This window comes from Panthera onca, chromosome D1, assembly GCF_046562875.1.
Source record: "Panthera onca isolate mPanOnc1 chromosome D1, mPanOnc1 haplotype 2, whole genome shotgun sequence".
In the NCBI taxonomy this organism is placed as follows: domain Eukaryota; kingdom Metazoa; phylum Chordata; class Mammalia; order Carnivora; family Felidae; genus Panthera; species Panthera onca.
In genome coordinates this window covers 97,631,229-97,651,471 of record NC_138348.1, presented here as the reverse complement: position 1 = coordinate 97,651,471, position 20,243 = coordinate 97,631,229, and the positions used below count along the sequence as shown (strand labels likewise).

The 20,243-nt window shown below is 58.2% G+C and overlaps 1 protein-coding gene and 1 long non-coding RNA gene across 3 annotated transcripts; one reads left to right on the top strand and one right to left on the bottom strand.

Annotated features, from left to right (window-relative positions):
- The first annotated feature begins 2,385 nt into the window (after positions 1 to 2,385).
- On the top strand, positions 2,386 to 19,981 carry OAF (out at first homolog). 2 transcript variants are annotated; one of them, XM_060605036.3, is made up of 4 exons: positions 2,386 to 3,172; positions 16,162 to 16,296; positions 17,195 to 17,375; positions 18,919 to 19,981. In XM_060605036.3, the coding sequence occupies exons 1-4, from the start codon at positions 2,903 to 2,905 to the stop codon at positions 19,182 to 19,184; spliced, it is 852 nt and encodes a 283-aa protein (XP_060461019.1). In that variant the 5' UTR covers positions 2,386 to 2,902; the 3' UTR covers positions 19,185 to 19,981. The 2 variants fall into 2 exon arrangements, with proteins under 2 accessions (XP_060461019.1, XP_060461020.1); XM_060605037.3 differs by lacking the exon at positions 2,386 to 3,172 and adding an exon at positions 12,868 to 14,648.
- LOC144612900 (uncharacterized) lies at positions 3,163 to 6,415 on the bottom strand. Its single transcript, XR_013550041.2, has 3 exons — positions 6,171 to 6,415; positions 5,603 to 5,690; positions 3,163 to 4,095 (listed from the first exon to the last, which is right to left on the bottom strand). It is a non-coding gene; the product is annotated as an uncharacterized LOC144612900 (long non-coding RNA).
- Positions 19,982 to 20,243: the final 262 nt, after the last annotated feature.

Here is a 20,243-nt window from a genome sequence, read left to right as displayed (position 1 = left end):
GTTAGGTTACAGGAGAACATAGCACAGGCTGTGTGCCTGTGGTGGAAAGCAAGGGCTCCTGGCAAGCCCTGCTGTGGCTCCAAGCAAGGGCTTTGCGGTCAGACCTGCATCTGAGTCCCCGCTGGCTCCCCTACCTGTGTGACCTTGGGTATGTTACTTAACCTCTGTAAGCCTCCGTTTCCTAGTCAGTGAAAAAGAGCCTAAGAATAGAACCTACTTTGGAGAGTTGCCATGAAAATGAACTAAGATGACACACGTAAAGCGCTTGGCACAGAACTTTGACGTAATAAGGATACAATGAATGGTAGGTGCTATGGTAATTGTCATTGTGGGAGTCCAGAGGCCGGAGAGAGAGGCGCTGGGCAGAGCCGTAGCTCAGTGGCTGAGAACGTCTTCCTGGAAAACTCCAACTTGGTCCTGGATCTTGAAGAGTTTGGTCGGGTGAAACCAAAAGGCAGGACTAGGGACAAAGACAGGGCTCGGTGGGGCGGGGGATGAGACATCAGCTCCCCTATCTTAAAAGAAAAATCTAATTTGATCTGTGGTTAAATTAACGGAGGAAGCTGATCGTGGCGAGGAAGTGATAGAGGAGTTTCCAAACCCAGGATTTGAATGGAGATAAAGACAGCCTCAGAGACTTAAAAAAGAAGCCAGACACACAGGGCTTCTTGGCTTAGGTCTCCCGGGATCTCACCGGGGTGACGGGGAAGGGGCCTGGGAACACGGCTTGGGGCAGAGCTGACGATGCCTGGAATAGGGGAAGTTAGGAAATGCGGGTGAGGTCCCAGTGACCGTGTGGACTGATTCATGCGAGATCTAGCTTTAACGCTGGATTGGGAATCCTAGCGTATCAGGCAGGGGGCCAGTTTTGAGACCCTGGGCATCTCTCTTCTTCCGTCCTGTCAGCTCAGGGTGGGAGGGCCTCAGGAACAGCCTTTGTGCTAATCCATCATTCTCTGACAGCCTGCCTTATCTCCCTGATGTGAAGATAAACTCCTCAGGGGCCAGGACAGTTCCCCAGGAAAGATGTTGTTTGTTTTAGATCCCCTATGCCGAGCCCTCTGTTAAGTACCAACTGTCAGACCCCTTACACCAAGCATCACCTGGGCCTTTGTGAAAAATGCAAATCCTTGGTTCTTTTCTCTAGGGAGTCTGTGTGGCTAGCTTTAGGGACTCGGGTGTTTGTTTTCTTAACAAGCACCCAGATGATTCTTTTGGTCAGGCCAACTTGGAAAACACTGAGCTAGATCATCTCTTGAACCCCTTTCAGTCCTGTAAATGTAGGCAGCAGGGTGTAGTAGGAAGATCCCTGGGTGGGTAGTAAGGAGACAGGTTCCAGGCCCAAAGCTGCAGTTCACAGGGTCTGGGGCTGCTGTTGGTGCCCTCACAGTTCTTGGCTGCCTGGGTTCCTGCTGTCATCTCCGGTACTAATAAGAACCCTGTGCTGAGGAGAACCTAGAAGGGAAGGAGGCTTCAGAGGCGAGGGGAGTGGTCACCATCTGTGATCGAGATCTCAAAAGAAACAGGGGGACCTAGAATCCACGGAAGTGGAAGGGACCTCAGGGAACAGCAGGTTCTGAGCACCTCCCTGGGCCTTTCTCTTCGGTGGAATTGGCAGGATATCGCAGGTCTCGGCAACTCCCACTGTACACGGGGGAACGCTTGGGCCCAAAGAATTTTTCAAACGTTCCCAAAGCACACAGCTGATCAGAGGAAGCAGGCATCCAGATCTCCCTGCCCTCACTCAGGTCACTGTTGGGGTGCATGGCAGCGTATATCGTTTTGGGACTTGTGGGAGAACCCCTGTTGGTCGATTGCTGGTGTCCCGAGTCCCTAGTCATTCTCCTGAATTTCCCTGGATTTGCTCAGCCTATGAGAAAGGGGGGGGGGGGTGGGGGTGGGGGTCTTGGGAGGTGGGCAGGACCGAGGATAGGCCGTGAATGGGGTAAGTGAGGGCGATGGGACTGAAAAGAAAAGCTGTCCCGGGGCTCACAAAATGTGCGCAAGTCGAGGGGACGTATTCAGGGAGGTGGCCTGACTTATCAAGGCACCACACCGGAGGGATGTCAAATGAGGGCGAGAACCTCGGCTCACCTCTCCTGACCCAAGACAGTCGAAAGGCTGAAGGCGAGGTGAGGTCTGATTTTGCAGAACCGTTTTTAGAAATTCGCTGTGTCAGAGAAACGAAAAGACCAAACAAAACCCCTAAAACACCAAGCCCGATTATTTCGTCCACGTGGCACAAGAGCAAGCCAAAGGGGCGGGGGCGGGGGCGGGGGGAGGTGGACGGGACGGGGGAAGAGTCACCCGTCCCGCCCCTGCTGGGAGGAAGGGATTTGCCCGTTGAGCCAACTCCTGACACGGCCGGGTCGCGCGGGGCGCGGCAGGCAGGGAGGGAGATCGAGAAAGCCCTTTTCCCACAAAGCCGCTGCGCCGCGGTCCCCTGTCCCCGCCCCCTGCCCCGGGCCGCAGCCGGAGCGCGGGGAGCCGCCGCGAGCCCTTTAAGGGCCGAGAGGTGCGCGGTCTCTTTAAGGCAGGTCCTGGTGGTTTCTGTTTTCCGAAGGAAGTGACGGGGGGTGGGATTGAATGAAAAGTGCAAAACAGAGTCTCGCCGCGCCGGAGTCGGGGGCCGCGGCGGTCGCGGCGCTGGGCCGGTGGGCGGGCGGGGGGGGGACCCCGGGAGCGCCGCGTCCGCCTCGGAGCCGCCGGGGGGGCGCGCGGCGGAGCGCAGTCCACGTGCGTCCGCGCCACGTCGCGGGCCCCCCGCGCCTGAGCCCCCCGGGGAGCCGCTGCCCCGCGCGCGCCCCGAACTAGCCAGCAACTTCGCGCGAAGTTTGGCAGCGCCCCTCTCGGCTCGCACGCCGCGCGCCGGGCCCGCGGAGGGCGGCGGCGGCCCCCGGGGATGCGCCCGCCCGGCCGCCGCGGGGTCCCCACGGCGCCCCCCGCGCTGCTGCTGCTGCTGCTGCTGCCGCTGCTCGGGCCGCTGCTGGGGGCGCCGCGCGGCGTGGGCGCCGGGCCGGGCGCGCCGGCCGAGCTGCGGGTCCGCGTGCGGCTGCCCGACGGCCAGGTCACCGAGGAGAGCCTGCAGGCGGACAGCGACGCCGACAGCATCAGCCTCGAGCTGCGTAAGCCCGACGGCACCCTCGTCTCCTTCACCGCCGACTTCAAGAAGGTGAGGCACCGTCGCTCGCCTGGAGGGCCGTGGGAGCCCGGGCGCCCGGGGGTCCCCGGTCGCACTGAGGCCTGCAGGTGGAAGGCGGGCCAGGAGAGGGGAGAGACTGAGCCAGGGTCGTCGGGGTCCCCGGCGCCCAGATCCGGCCCCTTCATTCTGCTGGAGGAAGTCCTCCGCCGGCCCTCCAGCCCTTCACCCCCTTGCTCTGGGTGCCCAGGCCCCTTCTCTCTCCCTGACTCCCAGCCTTCTGCCCACTTCTCTTCCAGCTCTCCCAGAGCCCTCCAGGTGCGGACTCTCCTTCAAAAGAGTTGACTCCCTTCTTGGAGTCATTTCCCTGTGCTCTAGAGGAGAAAGTCCTGGGCTGGCAATCAGAGGTCCTGGGTTCTTGCTGTGTGATCTTGGGCAAGTCCCTTTCCTTCTCTGGGCCTCGTTTTTCACCTCTGCACAGGTCGGTGAGGTGGCACCAGGCCCCTCAGCTCTGACATCTTGGAGTCTTTGAACCAACTCTCGTGTTGCACCGTTCTAGGCCAGAGGCATGGCGGGAGGGAGGCCGGGAGGTAAGAGCTGATTGTCCCTTGTCCCTCCGGGACCAAGGAGAAGCTACCTCTGCTCCTGGGTCTGGAAAGCTGGGAAGCTTGAAGAAGGAGAACCTGGGGAGAGGCCCTACGTGAGGTCCCCGCACTCTGGGAGAGTTGCCACTCCTTACTGCGCCTGGCAGGACCGCTGGCCAACCTCCATGTTTTGGCCCAGATTGCAGGAAGGGGGCAGAAAGCAGCCCCTATTCAGTATGTGTAAGGAACCAGAAGGTGGACGTGGCCCCCAAGGTTGTTGGGGTTGGGGGGAGACTGGAGGAACTGGGGGGTTATCAGTAAATGGGCCCGGAAGGGCAGTGAGTGACTAACGGTGACCCAGCAGCAGGAATTCTGGAAGGAAAGGGTGGGTGAGGAGTAGGTACTTGAAAGGAGTCTCCTGATACACACACACACACACACACACACACACACACACGCACGCACGCACGCACATGCACACACCAGCCCCTCTTCTGATAAAAGGAGGCCCTGTCTCTGGGGAAGTGGAGAGGTGAGGCCAGTTAGATAGCTGGGCAGCTGGAGAAGTTCAGGGCTATAGAGCCTCGCCCAAGCCATCTCTCTCTCCTCCCTCTTAGAGAGTGGGAGCTTGAGAGGAAAGGAGCAGAACTTGGGGAGGCAGCTAGGGACCCAGCAAAACTGCCATAGAGAAGCATGGGGAGGGGATCCAGTGGACAGCGGAGATAGGGCTTGACTGCCGACCTGTCCCAAAACTACTGAGTTGTCACTGACATGGGACATAGGTGGACCACGGGGTGTGGGTGGTCATCCCAGCTGGGAAGACTTTGTGGCCCTTCCTTACTCAGTAGGCCCAAGCTAGGTTCTCACATTCAGGTAGAGGCAGGTGGGTTCGTGTGTGGAGAGAAGGAAGCTGGCGGGGCCAGAATACCTCCTGCCTCCCCACACCTAAACTCCAGGGGAAATTTTGTCAAATGCTTTCTTTTCCTGGGAAATCCCAGAGTAGCCAGACCCCTCAGGGGGCGGTGGTCTCATCTTCCCCTCTAACCTTCCACTGAAGCCCTTTGTACTTGAGAGTGCCCCGCTGGCCAGGACAAGAGTCTCCTAACCTTCCTGCCCAATGCCGACTGTTTTATGGTAGCTGGAACCCTGGGGAGAGGCTTCCCTATTCCTGGGACCTCTTCAGCAGCTGAGGCTGTGGCTAGGACATCAGTGAGAGACACAACGGGTAGGGCTGAGCTTTTATAGCCTCTGGCTGCAGCATAAACTTTTTTATTACTCTGCCCTGTGGGCCAGGAGAGGGGAGTGCCCCAGTGGCAGTGGGGTGCGGAACTGGGGTCTGGAGCTGAGAGTTTACTAGGGGGCTGACCGCCCAGTTGAAGAAGCCTCTTGGAGCTGATGGCAAGGGCCCCATTTTAATCCCCGCAGTGGCTCAAACCTCCACCCAGGTTTGACTCTAGTCCAGAGTCTGCTTTTCAGGTTAGCTTCTGACCCAGAACCTGGCCTTTCACACCCGCCCTGGCATCTCCTAATTCACCAGCAAGGACTGGAACTGGGGGCAGAAGGCACAGAAAGGGAACCCGCTCTCTAAGGGCTCTCCAGCTCCGGGTTTCTCATTTAGCCCGGGGCGGGGCATCATAGCCTTTCCCCCACCCAAGTCGCTGTCTACATTGGCCAGAGCAGCTTTTCTATGCGGATCCTTCCGTGGCCCTCTCAGTCCTCAAGGCCTTGTGCCCCATAGCCTTTGGCAGATTTACACAAGGTTCTATGTAGACGTAACAATTTTTCCCGTGGGAAGAAGTCTTGAACGTTGTGTTCCTTTTGTTTTGTGTACCAAACACCCCAGTCCACTTAGGAATGGCAATGTTTGCCATTTTCTCACCTTTAGGAGACAGTCCAGACCGAAATGAGATCGATACGGTTTAACCCTGGGCAGGGGACTTGAGCTCTGCAGGCCTTCGTTTCTTCATCTGTAAAACGAGGGTCATAACTATGAAGTGAAGTGCCCACTATGCGTCGGCTCCCGTGCTAAGCGCTCAAGAAATGGAAGCCGCTAATTTTCGTAATCGTTGCCCACATCACAGTGCAGCATGGGCCCTCCGTGCTGAGCCTGGACCCAGAGAGGTTGAATGATGGACCCAGAGTCAGTGCTGAGCCTGGAGGGGCCTTGAGCCCCTCATCATAACCTTCTCCTCGAAGCACGGCGTGTGGGCGCTCTCCAGAGAAACAGAAACAACGGGACGTAGAGTGAGATACGCGGAAAGAGATTTATTACAAGAGATTGGCCCTCATGATCGTGGAGGCTGAGAAGTCCTACGATCTGCCATTTGCAAAAGCTGGAGGCCCAGGAAAGCTGGCAGTGCGGTTCCAGCCTGAGTCCCAAGGCCTGAGTGCCAATGTCTAAGGGCAGAAGACGGATGTCCCAGCCCGAGCAGAGAGAGCGCACTCACCCTTCCTCGGCTTTTTGTCCGATCCACAGCCTCCCCGGATGGGTTGGTGCCCACTCACACTGGCAAGAGCCATCTCTGCTACTCCTTCTGCCCATTCAAATGTTCATCTCTTCTGGAAACACCCTCACGGATACACCCGGCAGTAATGTTTGACCAGCCCTCTGGGCACCCCTTTCCCCCAGTCACACCGCAGCATTGCCGACCAGCCCCTCCGAGCACGGAGCGGTCATTCTTGGCCCGCCAGAATACCCAGGGCTGCAGGGACTGGCCTTGTGCCGGATGCCCTTGGCCCAGCCTCTCCCCACCCCCAGCCCCCTCTCCCCAGCCCCTCCCACCCTCTCTGCCTCCACTGAGAGGCAGGGTTCTAGGACTGTCTGGCTCTCCCCACCCTGCCACGCTGGACCCGAAGGCGGCGAGGCAGTAACAGTAATCAGAGTAATCCGCTCGCTGTAGGACACGGAGCCTGGAGCCCAGGCAAGGATTGAGGATAGACTCCGCAGGTCGCTTGGAGCTATCAAGCGGCCCTCCTCTGTCGCTGCATACCCTTCCCCAAGGCTGCTGACCGTCGGGCAGACTGAGCTCTGGCTTTGAAAAAAGTGCCATGGCTCCGTGGCTCCCAGACTTCATGTCCGTTAGAATCACCTGGGTAGCTTTGGAGAATCCCGATGCCTGGGCTGCAGCCCAGAGCAATTCGATCTGATCTCTGAGGGCAACGGTATTTTTAAAGAGGCCCCACGATTTCCAGCAGGCAGCAGGTTCGGGAACCACTGGTATAGCTGTTCCAGGGAAGGGAGGGGACTTGGAGGCGGGGCCCAGGTTGGACTGTTAAATACAGGGAGAGCCCACACTCACTGAGCACTTGGCAACCCGTCATTCTACCCAGGGGAACCCTAATGTGCTTGAAGCAGCGTATAGGCGTTAGGCCTAATTCTACCTGCCCGCGGCACGCACACCGTCCTTCCTAATACACACCCAGTCGACGGTACTCTCCTTTATAGTCCAAATCCCGTGGATGCAATTATAGTCGTATGTACGTACTCACCGGGCAATATCTAATACCGGCCACGTCCCCGCCCCCAGGCTCTAACCTGGCTTTTTGTCAGTCAGACCGCTTGGTCCCCGTCCCCCAGGTTGGTGTCCCCGTCCAAATTCTCTTTCCCCTTGGCTCCCTGGTCTGAGCGTCCAAAAGCTGAGGGAAGGGATGAGTCATGTTGCAGGCAGTGTGGTTTGGTGCTGACCGGAAGGGTAGGGTGGGCCTGAAAGATATGAGAAAGTCATGTGCAACTGTTTCAGGGCAGTGGGTGCAGCGGGAGGGGGGAGGAAGGAACCACAGCCTCCAGAAGCATGGCAGGAGGGACCCGGAGGGGCTGCGCCGTGGAGCCAAGATAAGGGGAGCCACATGGTGGTGTGGGTCAGCTCAAGGTCACTCTGAAGGACCCAAGAAGCGTCCTTGAAACTTGAGCCCCGGCCTGAGCGCCGATGGGTGAGTGGGAGTCTGGAAGGAACAGTCCAAAGAGCACCAGAGCCCCCGCCTTAGGGGGCTCCTGCTTGGGGTGAGGGAGCAGCGTGGGAAGCTGCATGCTGTCAGATGTAGTCTGCAAGATGTGGAACGTGCAAATGACCGCGCGCTGCCGGAGGCTGTTTATTACAACGGGATGTCATGTCACACAGATGTCAGGCCGGAGAAGCTGCGAGAGACCAGTCTCCCCCTACCCTTTCTGCGTTAGGCCTCTGAAGTGTAGCAGCTGGGAACACAGGGTTGTGATGGACGGGCTGTCTTCTTGGGGAACGGAGGGCAGCAGAGATGCTTTCAGGAGAGGCCCAGGCTTTTCTGGGGTCCAGAGCGTTTCCTCGTAGGAGTTTACGAGAAGTGACCGGATGGAACAACCTGGCTTGTGGCCGTGGGGCCCCCGGGGCTCACAGCAGTCCCTCTGCCGTGTCTGAGGAATTCTTCCATGGATCAGGGATCTAGAGCCCTGAGGGAAGGTTGAGATATGCTCCCTGAAGCTTGGCAAGCATCTCCCACCCCTGAATGCCAATGTCCAGGGGGAGTCCTAGCAAAAGATCCTGGGTCAGGCAGTGAAGACTCCCACCTGGAACCAGGGAGGAGTGGCCTGCTAGAAATAAGATGGGGAGAGGCAGGGTAGGGCTGTCTCTTTCACAGGAACGGTGCAGCCTCGTGATGAGAACCACATGTCCCTGTATCTCACGCGCCAAGTGGTCCCTCAGGTCACACGCTGTTGGGTGCTTTCACGCACAGCCTCCTTTGATCCTCCCTACTGCCTCATGAGGCAGGGGTTACCCCCATTTTGCAGATGTGCAAACTGAGGCTTCGAGCTCTGAAGCGACTGTGACAAGATCAAGTGGCTAATGACCCGGGATTAGGACCCAGGGATCTTTCCGCTGTATGGCAGTTGACTATGTGCGCCATAACGTAAGTAGGCTTCTTCCAGAAGGCCGAAGATACCTGAATAGGGGAGGGGAAAGGGAAGAAGGAAGCTGACGGAAAACCTTCATGCAGAGGAACAGATCTACAGAGAAACCCTCCTCTCTACAGACCTGAGCTGGACCCCTACCCCCCCCCGAGCTCATAACCCCTGGTGGATTTGAGTATTGGCCCTTGGCAGCTTTGTGCCAAGAGGCTCTTCCTCTAGAGAGATGGGGATGCAAGGGGCGGGGGGTACAGGGACCGTTTGTAAAAGATCTCACGGAGACCACTGAACACTCACTGTGTACATCTTTCTGCCCTTCGCCAGTTGTGCGTCCTGACGAGCCACTTCACCTCTCGGAGCCCCAGGCCCAGACACGGCACAGGCATGGCCGAGACACTAGCGTGATGTTCACGGTCTGATGAGAAGTGAATCAGAGGCTGTGGCAAAGCAGAGGCCAGCGTAGGCTCGTGAGAAGTGAGGTAGCGGTGCCAGCCAGGGCCCCGGCAGGTCCCCTCCCCGGCTCTCCTTGCTCGCTGGCAAGCCCATTGTTCTGGCACTTTCTTTCTGCTCTAGGGGCCAGCGCGTCATTAGGCTCTTCTGTCCCTTAGGTTGGCAAGTGTTTAAGTGGCTGCCGCTGTGGATTCCGATAAAGGGCAGGGAGCAACAGAGGCATTTGGGGCTGGGAATCCGGGTGAGAGAGGAGTATGGAGCCCCATCTTAGGAGCCCTGAGTCAGCGGGACAGTGGGGCACAGTCGATCCACATAAAGCCTCACATTGTTCCCCGGGGCAGTTGGAACAGTAGTGACCTTTGGGATTTGGCTGACAGAGAACTGGGGGCTCGGGGGGCTGGGAGGAGGGCAGAGGGCACTGCGCCTGACTGGTGGTGGTGCTAATGCCCCTTAACAAGAAGCTTTTGTCCCAGGACTGGCCCTGAGGGTATACAGACATCCCTGTAATGGGGGCAGCGTAAGTCCCTGGGCACCCGCCTGGGAATGTGCCCCGCCTGGCTTTGGGTTGACCCCATCCACCCCTGTTCCTGCTCGAGTAGATGGGGCAGAGGGGCCAAGGCGCTCCCGTGTCTGCCCCAGGGCAGCCAGCGTGGGTTAGGAAGGTGCTGGTTCCGGGCTGCCTCTCCTCGCCGCCACGGTCCAACAAAACTGGCCCCTTCTCTAGCCATAAAGCGGCCCCAGCCAGGAGCAGAGGAATAAATATTTAGATTGGCTCAGCCCGGGCCTCAGAATCATGCGCTCTGGTGTGACGGGAAGGAGACAGAGATGGTCGAGGACACTCCCAGGAGACCGTGTCTGCTGTCCAAGAGCAAGGAGGGGTGGGGGGAGCAGGTGCTTCGCAAGGACCCTGGACAGAAGGGTGGGTGGCTGGGAGGGCACTGAGGGAGGGGGCAGCTCCCCACCCTGGCCCCCTTAGTTTTCGGCTCCCCATGGTGGAGTGCTGGGCTGGCGGGAGGTCTGAGATCGCAGAGGCCCCCTCCTCTCCCCAGGTGGGCTCTCTGGAGAAGGGGGCAGAGTGTGACAGCGGGGTGAGGACGTTGTTAGACCGTGGGTGAGGGAGTGCGTGAGGCTGCGTGAGAGACTCTGAGAGACACCACACTGACTCAGAGAAAGGGGTGAGGTGGAGACTCCACAGGTGGGGGGACACGGAGGGAGGCGGTGCTCCTGTGAGCAACCGGCATGCGAGGCAGGGGGATGGGGAGGGGGGGGTTGGCCATGTGCAGCCGAGCCGATGGGAGCCGGGGAGAGACAGGAGCCACTGCATGTGAAAGAGATTGTTCTAGAAGCAGCAAGTACGCGTGAAAGACTCCAGACGCGTGGCCCATGAATGGGGGGAGGCAGGCGGGCATCCCTGCGTATCACTTAGGATCTGACTTGGCTGAGACAGAAAACCGCAACAGCGGCTGAAGCAAAAGAGAAGCTTGTGTCCCTCTCCCCCGTCTTATCTGAGGCTGGGGGTCGGCGGTCCAGGGCGGTGTGACCGCTCTGCTGTCATCGCAGCCGAACTCCTGTGTGCTCTGTCTGCAGCGTCGCTCCCCTTCCTTGACATTAAGCTTCCCCTGGGGCCTCTCCCCAGGAAGGCTGCACCTGGGCCTGGCACAGGATGTCTGCCGTTCAAGTGCAGAGGGCTGCCCGCCCCCCCCGACCCCACCGCCCCTGTGCTTCCCGGAGTGGCCCTCCACTGTCTCATGGGTGTTCACCCGGAGCCCCAGCACAGCTGAGCCAGCACAGCCTTCCCTCTGCGAGCTGCAGTGGATCTCAGAAGCACAGCCTGGCGGGGAGTGAGTGTGGAGAAGGAGGAGATCTGGACAAGGGCGGACAGGGGAGCTTGGTGGGGGGGGCGTGAAGGTCACTGGACTGTGAGTCGGGAGCCCCGGGCTTCTGGTCCTGGCTCTGCAGCTGTATGACTTGTGGAGGTCACGTCCTGAGCTCAATGATCCCCTAAACCCTCTAAAAGCCACAATAGCAGCTGGAGGACTACCAGCCTTCTTGTTGGAGGCTAGGGAATTGATGGAGGCCCCGGAGCACACGTGCACGCATGCGTTCGTTCACTCAGCTGATAAGTGGCGACCCAGCTCTGTGCCAGACCCTGAGGCTACGGCATAAGTAAGGCCTGGTCTCCGCCCTTGAGCCAGGGGCAGGCCATGCAGGGCTTGGATGACTTGCTGCCCAGGCAGAAGATGCCACATGAGGACGGGGTCCTTTGTCGATGTAGATCAGGTGCACGCGGGCCCGGCACAACTCAAGTTTCCGGTCCAGCTCGAAACCCGTGGCTTCCGGGGATCCGCTAGATGAAGCCCAGACTCCTTGGCTGGGCTCTCAGACCTGCTGCCCCTCCCCTCTCACCAGCCTCCTCCTTCGACCTCTCTCTCTGCCCTCCCTCACCCTGCCCTGCCCCTGGTGGTTTTCCCAGAATGCTTCCAGGCTCTCGTTTGTGGCCTCCTGCCTTCGTTTCTTCGTTGCCAGGCACTTACTGAGCACCTACTGTGTTCTAGGGGGTGGAGATGGCTGCAAATAGGATACTGCCCCAGGCTCAAGGAGCTGAGTCCGGAAGGTACGGCAAGACAGGGTTGCAAACACAACAGGACTCGTGCTGTAGAGGTTAGGAGTTGGGGCCGGCTGAGTCTGCTGGAGGGTTGGTGAGGGTAGCATTGGGGGGGACGGGCCAGAGCAGGGGATGCGTTGGAACCCAGTCCTGACACACGGTAGGCAGATGAGGACAGGGCACCCCCAGCAGAGGAATCAGCTCATGGAAAGTGACATGGCCTCATCGCTTCTTCTGGGAACTACCAGCTCTTTAGCTGAATGCTCAGGGAGTCCAAGACGAGCTGTTGGTGAAGTGGATGCCAGCCTCTGGAGGGGTCTTTGAAGGGCATTAGGCATTAGGCAGATCAATAACAACATGGAGGGATAGATGGGGTGGGGTGTTAAGAGAGCGTCACATTTCCCTGTCTTCTGTAAATGCCCCTCTCTCTTTGCTAGAAAGCCCCCCAACATCCTTTGACTGCTAAGGAGCACTGAAATGTCCCTCACTCCGGGGAAGTCTTCCCTCCTTCCCTCCTCGCCTCCCTGCGCCATCGTTAAGGGGAAAACAAACGCCCCTCCGTCCATCCTTTGCCCCATAGCGTGTATCATAAACCTCGACCCTCGGCCATTATTGGTGCACTGGCTTTGGTTGCAGGAGGCCAGCCTCTCCATGAGCCCCATGAAGACAGGGGCCCCTGCCTTGGTTTTGGCCACTTCCCTGTCCAGCCTGGTGCCTGTGAAGGCCTTGCCCCAGGTCATGCTAACCAGTGCTCTCCCACGGATTTGCTGATTACCTGCCACTCCCAGAGGACTCCCCCGACCTCTCTGGGCCTCGGGTGCCTCTTTAGGAGAAAACCCTTTGCTCCTGCGTCTGCAGGTCTGGAATAGATCACAGTTGGAGCAAGGCCAGAGATGGCAACAATAATAGGGAGTTCAGCCCACTGTGTTCTGAGACCTTTCGCTCATTTTTCCCTCCCAATAATCCCTGGAGGTGTAGGCATTGTTAGTTTAACTCATTTAACAGATGTGGAAACTAAGGTACAGGGAGGTTAATTCACCCAAGGCTACACGGCCAGTATGAGCAACGCCAGGATTTGAATGTAGGTACTTCTGGCTACAGAGCCTTTGTCCTTAACTACTGTGCCGTCCCACAACCTATCTACTCCTGATGCTTACTTAAAACCACAGGCCAAGGGGGCTGGGGGCGGGGGTGGTGGGGCACGGCCTGGGTGGCTCAGTCCGCTAAGCATCAGACTTCAGCGCAGGTCATGATCTCACAGTTGATGAGTTTGAGCCCCGCCTCGGGCTCTGTGCTGTCAGCACGGAGCCTTCTTCGGATCCTCTGCCCCCGCTCTCTCTCTGCCCCTTCCCCACTCGTGCTCTCTAAATTAAACAAACAAAGCCATAGGCAAAGGACTTCAGCAGACTCTGTCTCCACAGCCCGCTCACCACACCGGCTGCACGGCTCAGGTCTCTGCCCCCCTGCTGACCTGCTCCCGCATCGGCCTGCTGGCCAGCTCGGCTCCCGTTGGGCTGGAGGGTCCTGGGAGCCCTATAGAAACTTCCTTAGCCTGGGCCTAGCATCCGGCCAGATGTTTGCTGAAGCAGGGGGACTTCTTCCCCTGCCCTTTCCTCTGTGCTGGAGGGAAAGGGGCCCCCGGGACCTTAGCGGTGAGTCTGAGGTATAGAAGGTGGGAGGGACACTGGTCTACAGAGGTTCTGGGCAGGGCAGGCTGGTGGGCTAGGAGGGTGGTCCTGCCTCACGTCACCCTCATATCTGTGTCAGACGCTGCTTTTTGGTAGTCACGCTGAACCGTGAGTGGGAGCTGCCATACTCCCAGGGCAGGTCTGCACAGGACCTCCAGGCATGGCTGGGCCAGGGAACCGAGTTCTAATCCTGGTTCTGCCACTTGCCAGCTGTGTGGCCAAGGGCGGACCACACTGCCTGTCTGGACCTGAGCTTCAGTTTCTCGAGCTGGGCGTCAAGGACACCTGGGAGGCACTGGTGCGTTGTGGTTGAGAGAACACTGGCTTTGGAGTCAGACCGCCGGGGGTTAGAACTCTGGCCACGTTTCCTCCCGTCCCGTGACCTTGAGCAAGTAACCCGTTCCAAACTCAGTAATAATCATCCTCCCTACCTCCTGTTGTGAGGATTTTAGACAGGACGATACATCCTCATAAGAACAGTGACTTATCCCTTCCAGTTATAAGCTTCAATAAATCTTTGCCCTCCACGACTAAATCTTCTCTCTCAATGAGAAATCCTCGTTCCCTCTCTTCGCTCCCAGTCAGATTCCCAATTTAGTGCCCCCATTTGCTGCCGTCACCAACATTGTTGTTTAATATAGAGGCAGGGGAGAAAAAAAAAAAAAAAAAAAACAACTCAAAGCAGGTTTGTTTGTTTTGTTTTGTTTTTAACCCTCCTGTCTGGTCTAAGAGTTCAGATGCTTTCTCTGAACGGTGGGCAGGTGATATCCCCAAGCAAAGAGACCATTCTGCGGCTGCCAGACCGCAGGCATTTGGCTGGGGTCTTGGAGAAGATGCTCTGAATATTCCAGATAAGGTTCTTTTAAAGAGTCATTGCTGAAAATAATGTTGGATCCTGCCTCAGGGTCCTGCCGGGGACACCCGGCTGCCCGGAGCCCTAGGAGGGGAAGTTTCGTATCAGGTCTCACCTGGCAGGAAGTGAGCCCCCAGTGGAAAATACACGAGCGTACCGGCCTCCGGTCTCCCCTCAGCCAACCTGAGCAAACGGAAGGAAGATCGGATGGCCCAGCCTGGCAGGACAAGGAGATTCCAGCCTCAGGGCCCAAGAACGGATTTCCTGTTGAGAGGAAGCTGGGTTAACCCAAGCTCTGATTCACCTTCCTTGAGATCTGGCATCGGAAAGAGCCCCGTGGAACCTCTGTCGCCAGCTGAGCCTCAGTCTCTCCTTCTGCAATACTGGTGGAAAATCTCCCCGCACGTGCCCACACCTCCCTGTGCTGGAGATCATTTGCAGGAGAGGAAAGTGAAAGACCCATCCCTGTAGTCAAGGGACCTCACAAGTGCACGGGGGTTATGGGATGGCAGCACACAGGCCACCTGTAACATTTGCTGATCACTGCCGGGACGAGACTTGAGATTGCGACAGCCAGCACCTACTGAGTGCTTACTGTGGGCGGGCGTTCTCCTGTGGCCTCCACACTGTTTTCACACAAGCCTACTAGGGAAGTGCCTTATCGTCCCCATCTTGCCAGTGAGGCTTACAGAGGCTGGAAGATATGCCTGGGCGCTGGCTAATACAAGACAGAGTTGGGGTACGGCCTGCCCTCACTGCCTGTACAGGAGCCCAAGGGGAACCTTGGCCCCTGTTTCAGAGCACTTATACTCTAGTGGGCGTACCATACCCCCTGAGTCACCGCGGGCTCTCTCAGTGGGCGAGGCCAGGGCACGTACGTCGAAAGATGAATAACTACACAGGCCTGTATATGCTCAGTGCCAGTGCAGGGTCATTGGGGTTCTAGAGGAGAATGGTCCTTGTGGCCAGGGTACCTCCCTGGCAGGGAGCATCATGACAGATCCAGACCACTTCTGAGTGGGGCCTGCTAATGTCACACTGGGAGCAGTTAGCCAAGGCACAGAGCTGAGTGAGAGCAGGGGTCACCTTGGGTGCAGCTGGGTCAGAGCACAGCGTTCCAGCAGCCAGATTGGCAGGGGAACCCCATCCTGCCCTGTGGCCCCTCTCCCTCCTCCCTCTGCTCCCCTCCAGCCTCCCCCACGCACGCACACAATGAGTGAGTAACAGGAAGGAGCCATTGGCCTGCTGGTAATGCCATTAGTAACCCCGAGGGGAAAGGGGAAGTGGAGGGGGGAAGGGAAAGGTGAGCCATCCCAGCTCCCCCAGGCCGGAAGTTGGCAACAGCTGCAGCCAGCTTGGGCTGCGTCTGCCCTTAACCCCGTCCCATGCCCACTACCTCAGTCTGAGATGGGATGGCCAGGGGTCTGGCCGATTAGAAGCACTGGGGGGCATGTTGAGGAGCACCAGTTTCTAGGCACCGCCCCCTTCCCCCCACCCAACCTACTGACCAAGAATATGAGACTCTGGGATCTGTACTTGTAAAAAGTTCAACCCCTCCCCTATTATGGCCTGGTCAGGTAGTTCTAGAGGCTGTGACCCACCCTGATCAGGGTGACGCGGGTGCCACGGAGGGGCGGCATCCGCCTTGAAAGAGCCAGGTACCAAAAACAGGGTGCTGTTTCTTTCAAGGTGAAGTTCTGTACTTTTTAAACAGTTCTGTTTTGAAAAGACTTTTTAGTGGTTCACCATGTGAATTTTCCAGGGGGCTCTGGAACATCTGGGGTGTGCTCTTTCGAGTCATGGGTTTAAATGGGAAAGATAAAAATTCCTAGACCAGCAGGAGGGAAATGTCCGTCGCGGGGCGGTGTCCAGGCACGTGTCCTGTCCAAGGCCTGGGCTGAGCGCTGGGTGGGAGGCCCCGCCCACTCCCGCTGGTCCCCATGCTCCTGCCCTTCCCCGTTAGGACGTGAAGATCTTCCGAGCCCTGATCCTGGGGGAGCTGGAGAAGGGGCAGAGTCAGTTCCAGGCACTCTGCTTTGTCACCCGGCTGCACCACAATGAGATCATCCCCAGCGAGGCCATGGCCAAGCTTCGGCAGGTGAGTGCTCACTTCGAGCCTTCCCTGGCCCAGCTCCTGCCCCAGAGCCCCCAGCCCTGCAGCCAGCCCCAAGCCTGAACCGCACCCCGACCTCACTCTCCCACCCAGCCCCTGACCCACCCTCACCCCCGGCACCCCACTCTCACCCCGTAGTCCTGAACCCCTGATATCGCCCCAGGCCAGACCTAACCCCATCACCCCAGATCGCTAATCTGCACTGACCCCCAACTGCCAGATCCCTCCAGCCTCCTGATTTCAGCTCCTCCCCCTTTATGGTGGAGATTCTGGGCTTGGACTCCGAGGTCAGATATGCCTTCAGACCCAGCGCCACCCCCCTGTATCCCGGGGACGTTGCACACGTTGCCTTCCAAGCCTCTACTTTCCTATGGAGAAATGAGTTATACTGAGAATTAAATGAGAGCATGCATAGGAAAGTGTTCAGTGCAGTGTTCAGAACCCTTCAGCCCATTGACCTGCTCCCTGTCCCTTCCTGGCCCCTGGGCCTCTCCCCCAGCCTCATCTGTGTTCCCTAAACAAGGCCCTCCCCTCCCTTCCCGGTCCCAGACTCTGTTCTGTGCCTGTTGGAAGGTGTGGGACCCCGGGGGCATCTGTCCTGGGCCAGCTCGCCCGGCTGCCACCTCCAATACCAGCCCTGATGACTGTCAGAATTCTCCGTCAGCCCCAGACGCCAGCCAGTGGCCAGCTGCAGAGGCTCGGCTGAGCCCTGGGGATTGGTGTCTCCAGAAGCTGGAGGAGAGGCCGGGTGCCCCTAGACTGCCAGCCTGCCCCAAGGTTCTGAAGGCAACCAGCCTTGGCCTGTCTGACTCTCAGCGATTAGGCAAAGCAGGGCAGGGAGCATTCGGAGGCCGGGTGGGAGTGGCTGTTCCTCTCCACACAGAAGAACCCTCGGGCAGTGCGGCAGGCTGAGGAGGTGCGGGGCCTAGAGCACCTGCACATGGACATGGCCGTCAACTTCAGCCAGGGGGGCCTGCTGAGCCCCCATCTCCGCAACGTGTGTGCCGAGGCCGTGGATACCATCTACACCCGCCGGGAGGACGTCCGCTTCTGGCTGGAGCAAGGTCAGCTTGGGATCACATCACCCAGGCGAGAGCGCGGTAATGAGATGCGGGAGTTCAGAGGAGAGACCCCGAAACCGGGTTGGGGTCGGTCAGGGCAGACTTCCTGGAGGAGGTGGTGCCCGTGTGGCTCTCCGGGGAGAGGAGTCAGCCAGACGAAAGCGACCGTTTCCAGGTAGGGACCCACAGACCTGTGACTTCCCAGGTCGTGTGGAGGGAGATACCCAGGCAGCACCCACCTCATTCCTTCCATTAGTGAGAACACAGGACCTCTGTCGGGGGAGGGGGCACAGGTATCAGGGTCGGCACCCACTCCTCCCTGCCCACCCCTGCTGCCCCCCTCTCTCCTTTCCTTCATGCCTTCCCTGGTGCCAGCATCTCTTTCCCGTCTCTGGTGTGGTCCCTGCCTTTTGGCCTGTGTGGCTTTACTGCTGCCCCATTTCCTGATTCCGTTCCCAGGACTGTCCTCAGGTCCTCTGTGTAGAGGGGACAGGGAGATGCCAGGCCCCTGGTCCTCTGCCCAGCCAGCTGAGCAGTAGAGAAGTGCCTGCCTTTCCCAGGGCACCACTGGATTTAGAAATGGCCAACAGGGGGAGCTGGGTGGCTCAGTCGGTTGAGCGGCTGACTTCGGCTCAGGTTACGATTTCACAGTTGGTGAGTTCGAGCCCCACGACAGGCTCTGCGTTGACATCCTGGAGCCTGCTTGGGATTCTCTCCCCCTCTCTGCCCCTCTCCCACTCACATTCGCTCTCTTGTGCTCTCTCTCTCTCTCTCTCTCAAAATAAATAAACATTAAAAAAAAAGAAATAGCCAAGAGCTGTACTCATGCCCTCCACACACACCCCTCCCAGTAAGCTGCACTCCAAACTGAGGTTCAAGCTCAGTACTGTCCCCCCCGAGAGGCTGGTCCGTCCCGTGGCCACTGAGCCAAGCCAGGGGCCAGGTCACTGCTGTCTCCCCCAGCACCCCTGTGTGTACCCTGGCCACCCTGACTTCCCAGCATGTTTGTGCTGGTCCTTCCCTACCTGGCCCTCCTCAGATACCACCTCCTTTAAGAAGCTCTCCTCGATTTTCTATCATTCTCCCCACGTCTCTATTCCATCACATCCTGGTATAGTGGTATTTTATTTTTAATTCTTTTTAACACTTATTTGTTTTCGAGAGAGACGGACCTGAGCAGGGGAGGGGCAGAGAGAGAGGGAGACACAGAATCCAAATCTGAGCTGTCAGCACAGAGCCCGACGGAGGGCTAGAACCCACGAACCATGAGATTATGACCTGAGCCGAAGTCGGACGCTCAACTGACTGAGCCACCTAGGTGCCCCTATAAGGAAGGCCTTGAAGTCAGAAAGACCTGGGCTCTATTCCCACTACTTACTGTGTGACCGCAGTGAGATCACTAAACCTCTCTGGGCCGGGTTTCTCCTCTATAAAAACAAGAATGGAAATGCTCAGCTCACAGGGCTGATGGGATGCCCCAAGAGGCCATGCGGGGCGGGCTCCTCACTCCCTTTCCCCTCTGCTGATGCCCGCCTCTCTCCCGCAGGTGTGGACAGCTCCGTGTTTGAGGCTCTGCCGGAGGCCTCAGAGCAGGTGCACCTGTCCCGCTGCGGGCAGGTGGGGGATGGCGGGGAGCCCTGTGTCTGCCGCTACGGCCTGAGCCTGGCCTGGTACCCCTGCATGCTCAAGTACTGCCACAGCCGTGACCGGCCGACCCCCTACAAGTGCGGCATCCGCAGCTGCCAGAAAAACTACAGCTTCGACTTCTATGTGCCCCAGCGGCAGCTGTGTCTCTGGGATGAGGACCCCTAGCTGGGCTGGGGTGAAAGGGGGCCGTCTCTGAGTTCGCTGCTCTGGGTCCACCGCCCTTCCCCCAGCCACTGGAGGGGGTGGCCGCCCCCCACTGAGGCCTTATCTCCCTTCTCTTCCCTTGATCCCGGAGCCTCTGGCCCCATCACTCAAGACTGTGAAAAGGGGTGTGGCGTGGCAGGGGTTAACTCATGAAGGCAGCCCCCACTCCCACCCTGTGCCTCCCTTGGGGACAGAGAGAAGGGGGTTCTCCAGATGTGTCCCCCTCCCCTTCATCTCCCCTGAAGTGTTCTCTTTCAAGCAAACAAAATGTGATGGCCCGTGATTCTGTTGAACTCTTTGAAGGTTTAGACCCTAAAAGGTGTCTGTGCCTGTTCCACCGACCTCCCCCCTGGCCGCCCCCCACACACATGCACCCCCACTCCCCCATCTGGAAGGAGCTGGCCCCTCTGCACCATCAAATGCCCAACGAGGAGGGGACCACGTCCCAGCGAGGGGGCCGTCGGGGACCATTGCCATAGCCCCTTCTCCAGATCACAGTGCATTCTGCTCATTGCTGTCCTCCCAACACTGGGGCAGGTGAGGGCCTCCCAGCCCGGACACAAACCACATGTGCCTTTCCCCAGACCCAGACTCTGTTGGGAGAGCAGGCCCCAGCTTCCCTCCTCGAGACAGAAATATTTTTTGTAAAGTTCTGGGGCGGGGGGGAGCACGAAGTATGAGGAAAACTTGAATTCCAGATTTTTAATGCAAAGTATTTATCATTTGTACCAGAAATAAAAGTTTAAATTTTTATTTGACAGCTCGTCTCAGAGTTCTGAAAGAACTCTTGGCCAATGCTGCCACCTGGTGGCAGGAGGGGCGTTCGCTCTGCCGGGGACCAGTCTCGACACACCGCTAAGGCACCTGCTGTGTGCTCATTCGCTGTGCAGCAGGGAGTGGATGGACCCGGGACGTATTAGGGAAGGATAAGACAAAACTTCTGCACTTAAGAAGAAGAGACATAGATGAGCAAGTCAGACGGTAATAGTATAAATAGATTAAGGCAAGCAATAAGGCAAA

Bases quoted from the DNA above. Each gene is read 5' to 3' on its own strand.
- OAF (XM_060605036.3), top strand. From the start codon at position 2,903: ATGCGCCCGCCCGGCCGCCGCGGGGTCCCCACGGCGCCCCCCGCGCTG. The intron at 16,297-17,194 runs GTGAGTGCTCAC...CTCTCCACACAG, and splicing joins CCATGGCCAAGCTTCGGCAG to AAGAACCCTCGGGCAGTGCG. The intron at 17,376-18,918 runs GTCAGCTTGGGA...TCTCTCCCGCAG, and splicing joins CCGCTTCTGGCTGGAGCAAG to GTGTGGACAGCTCCGTGTTT.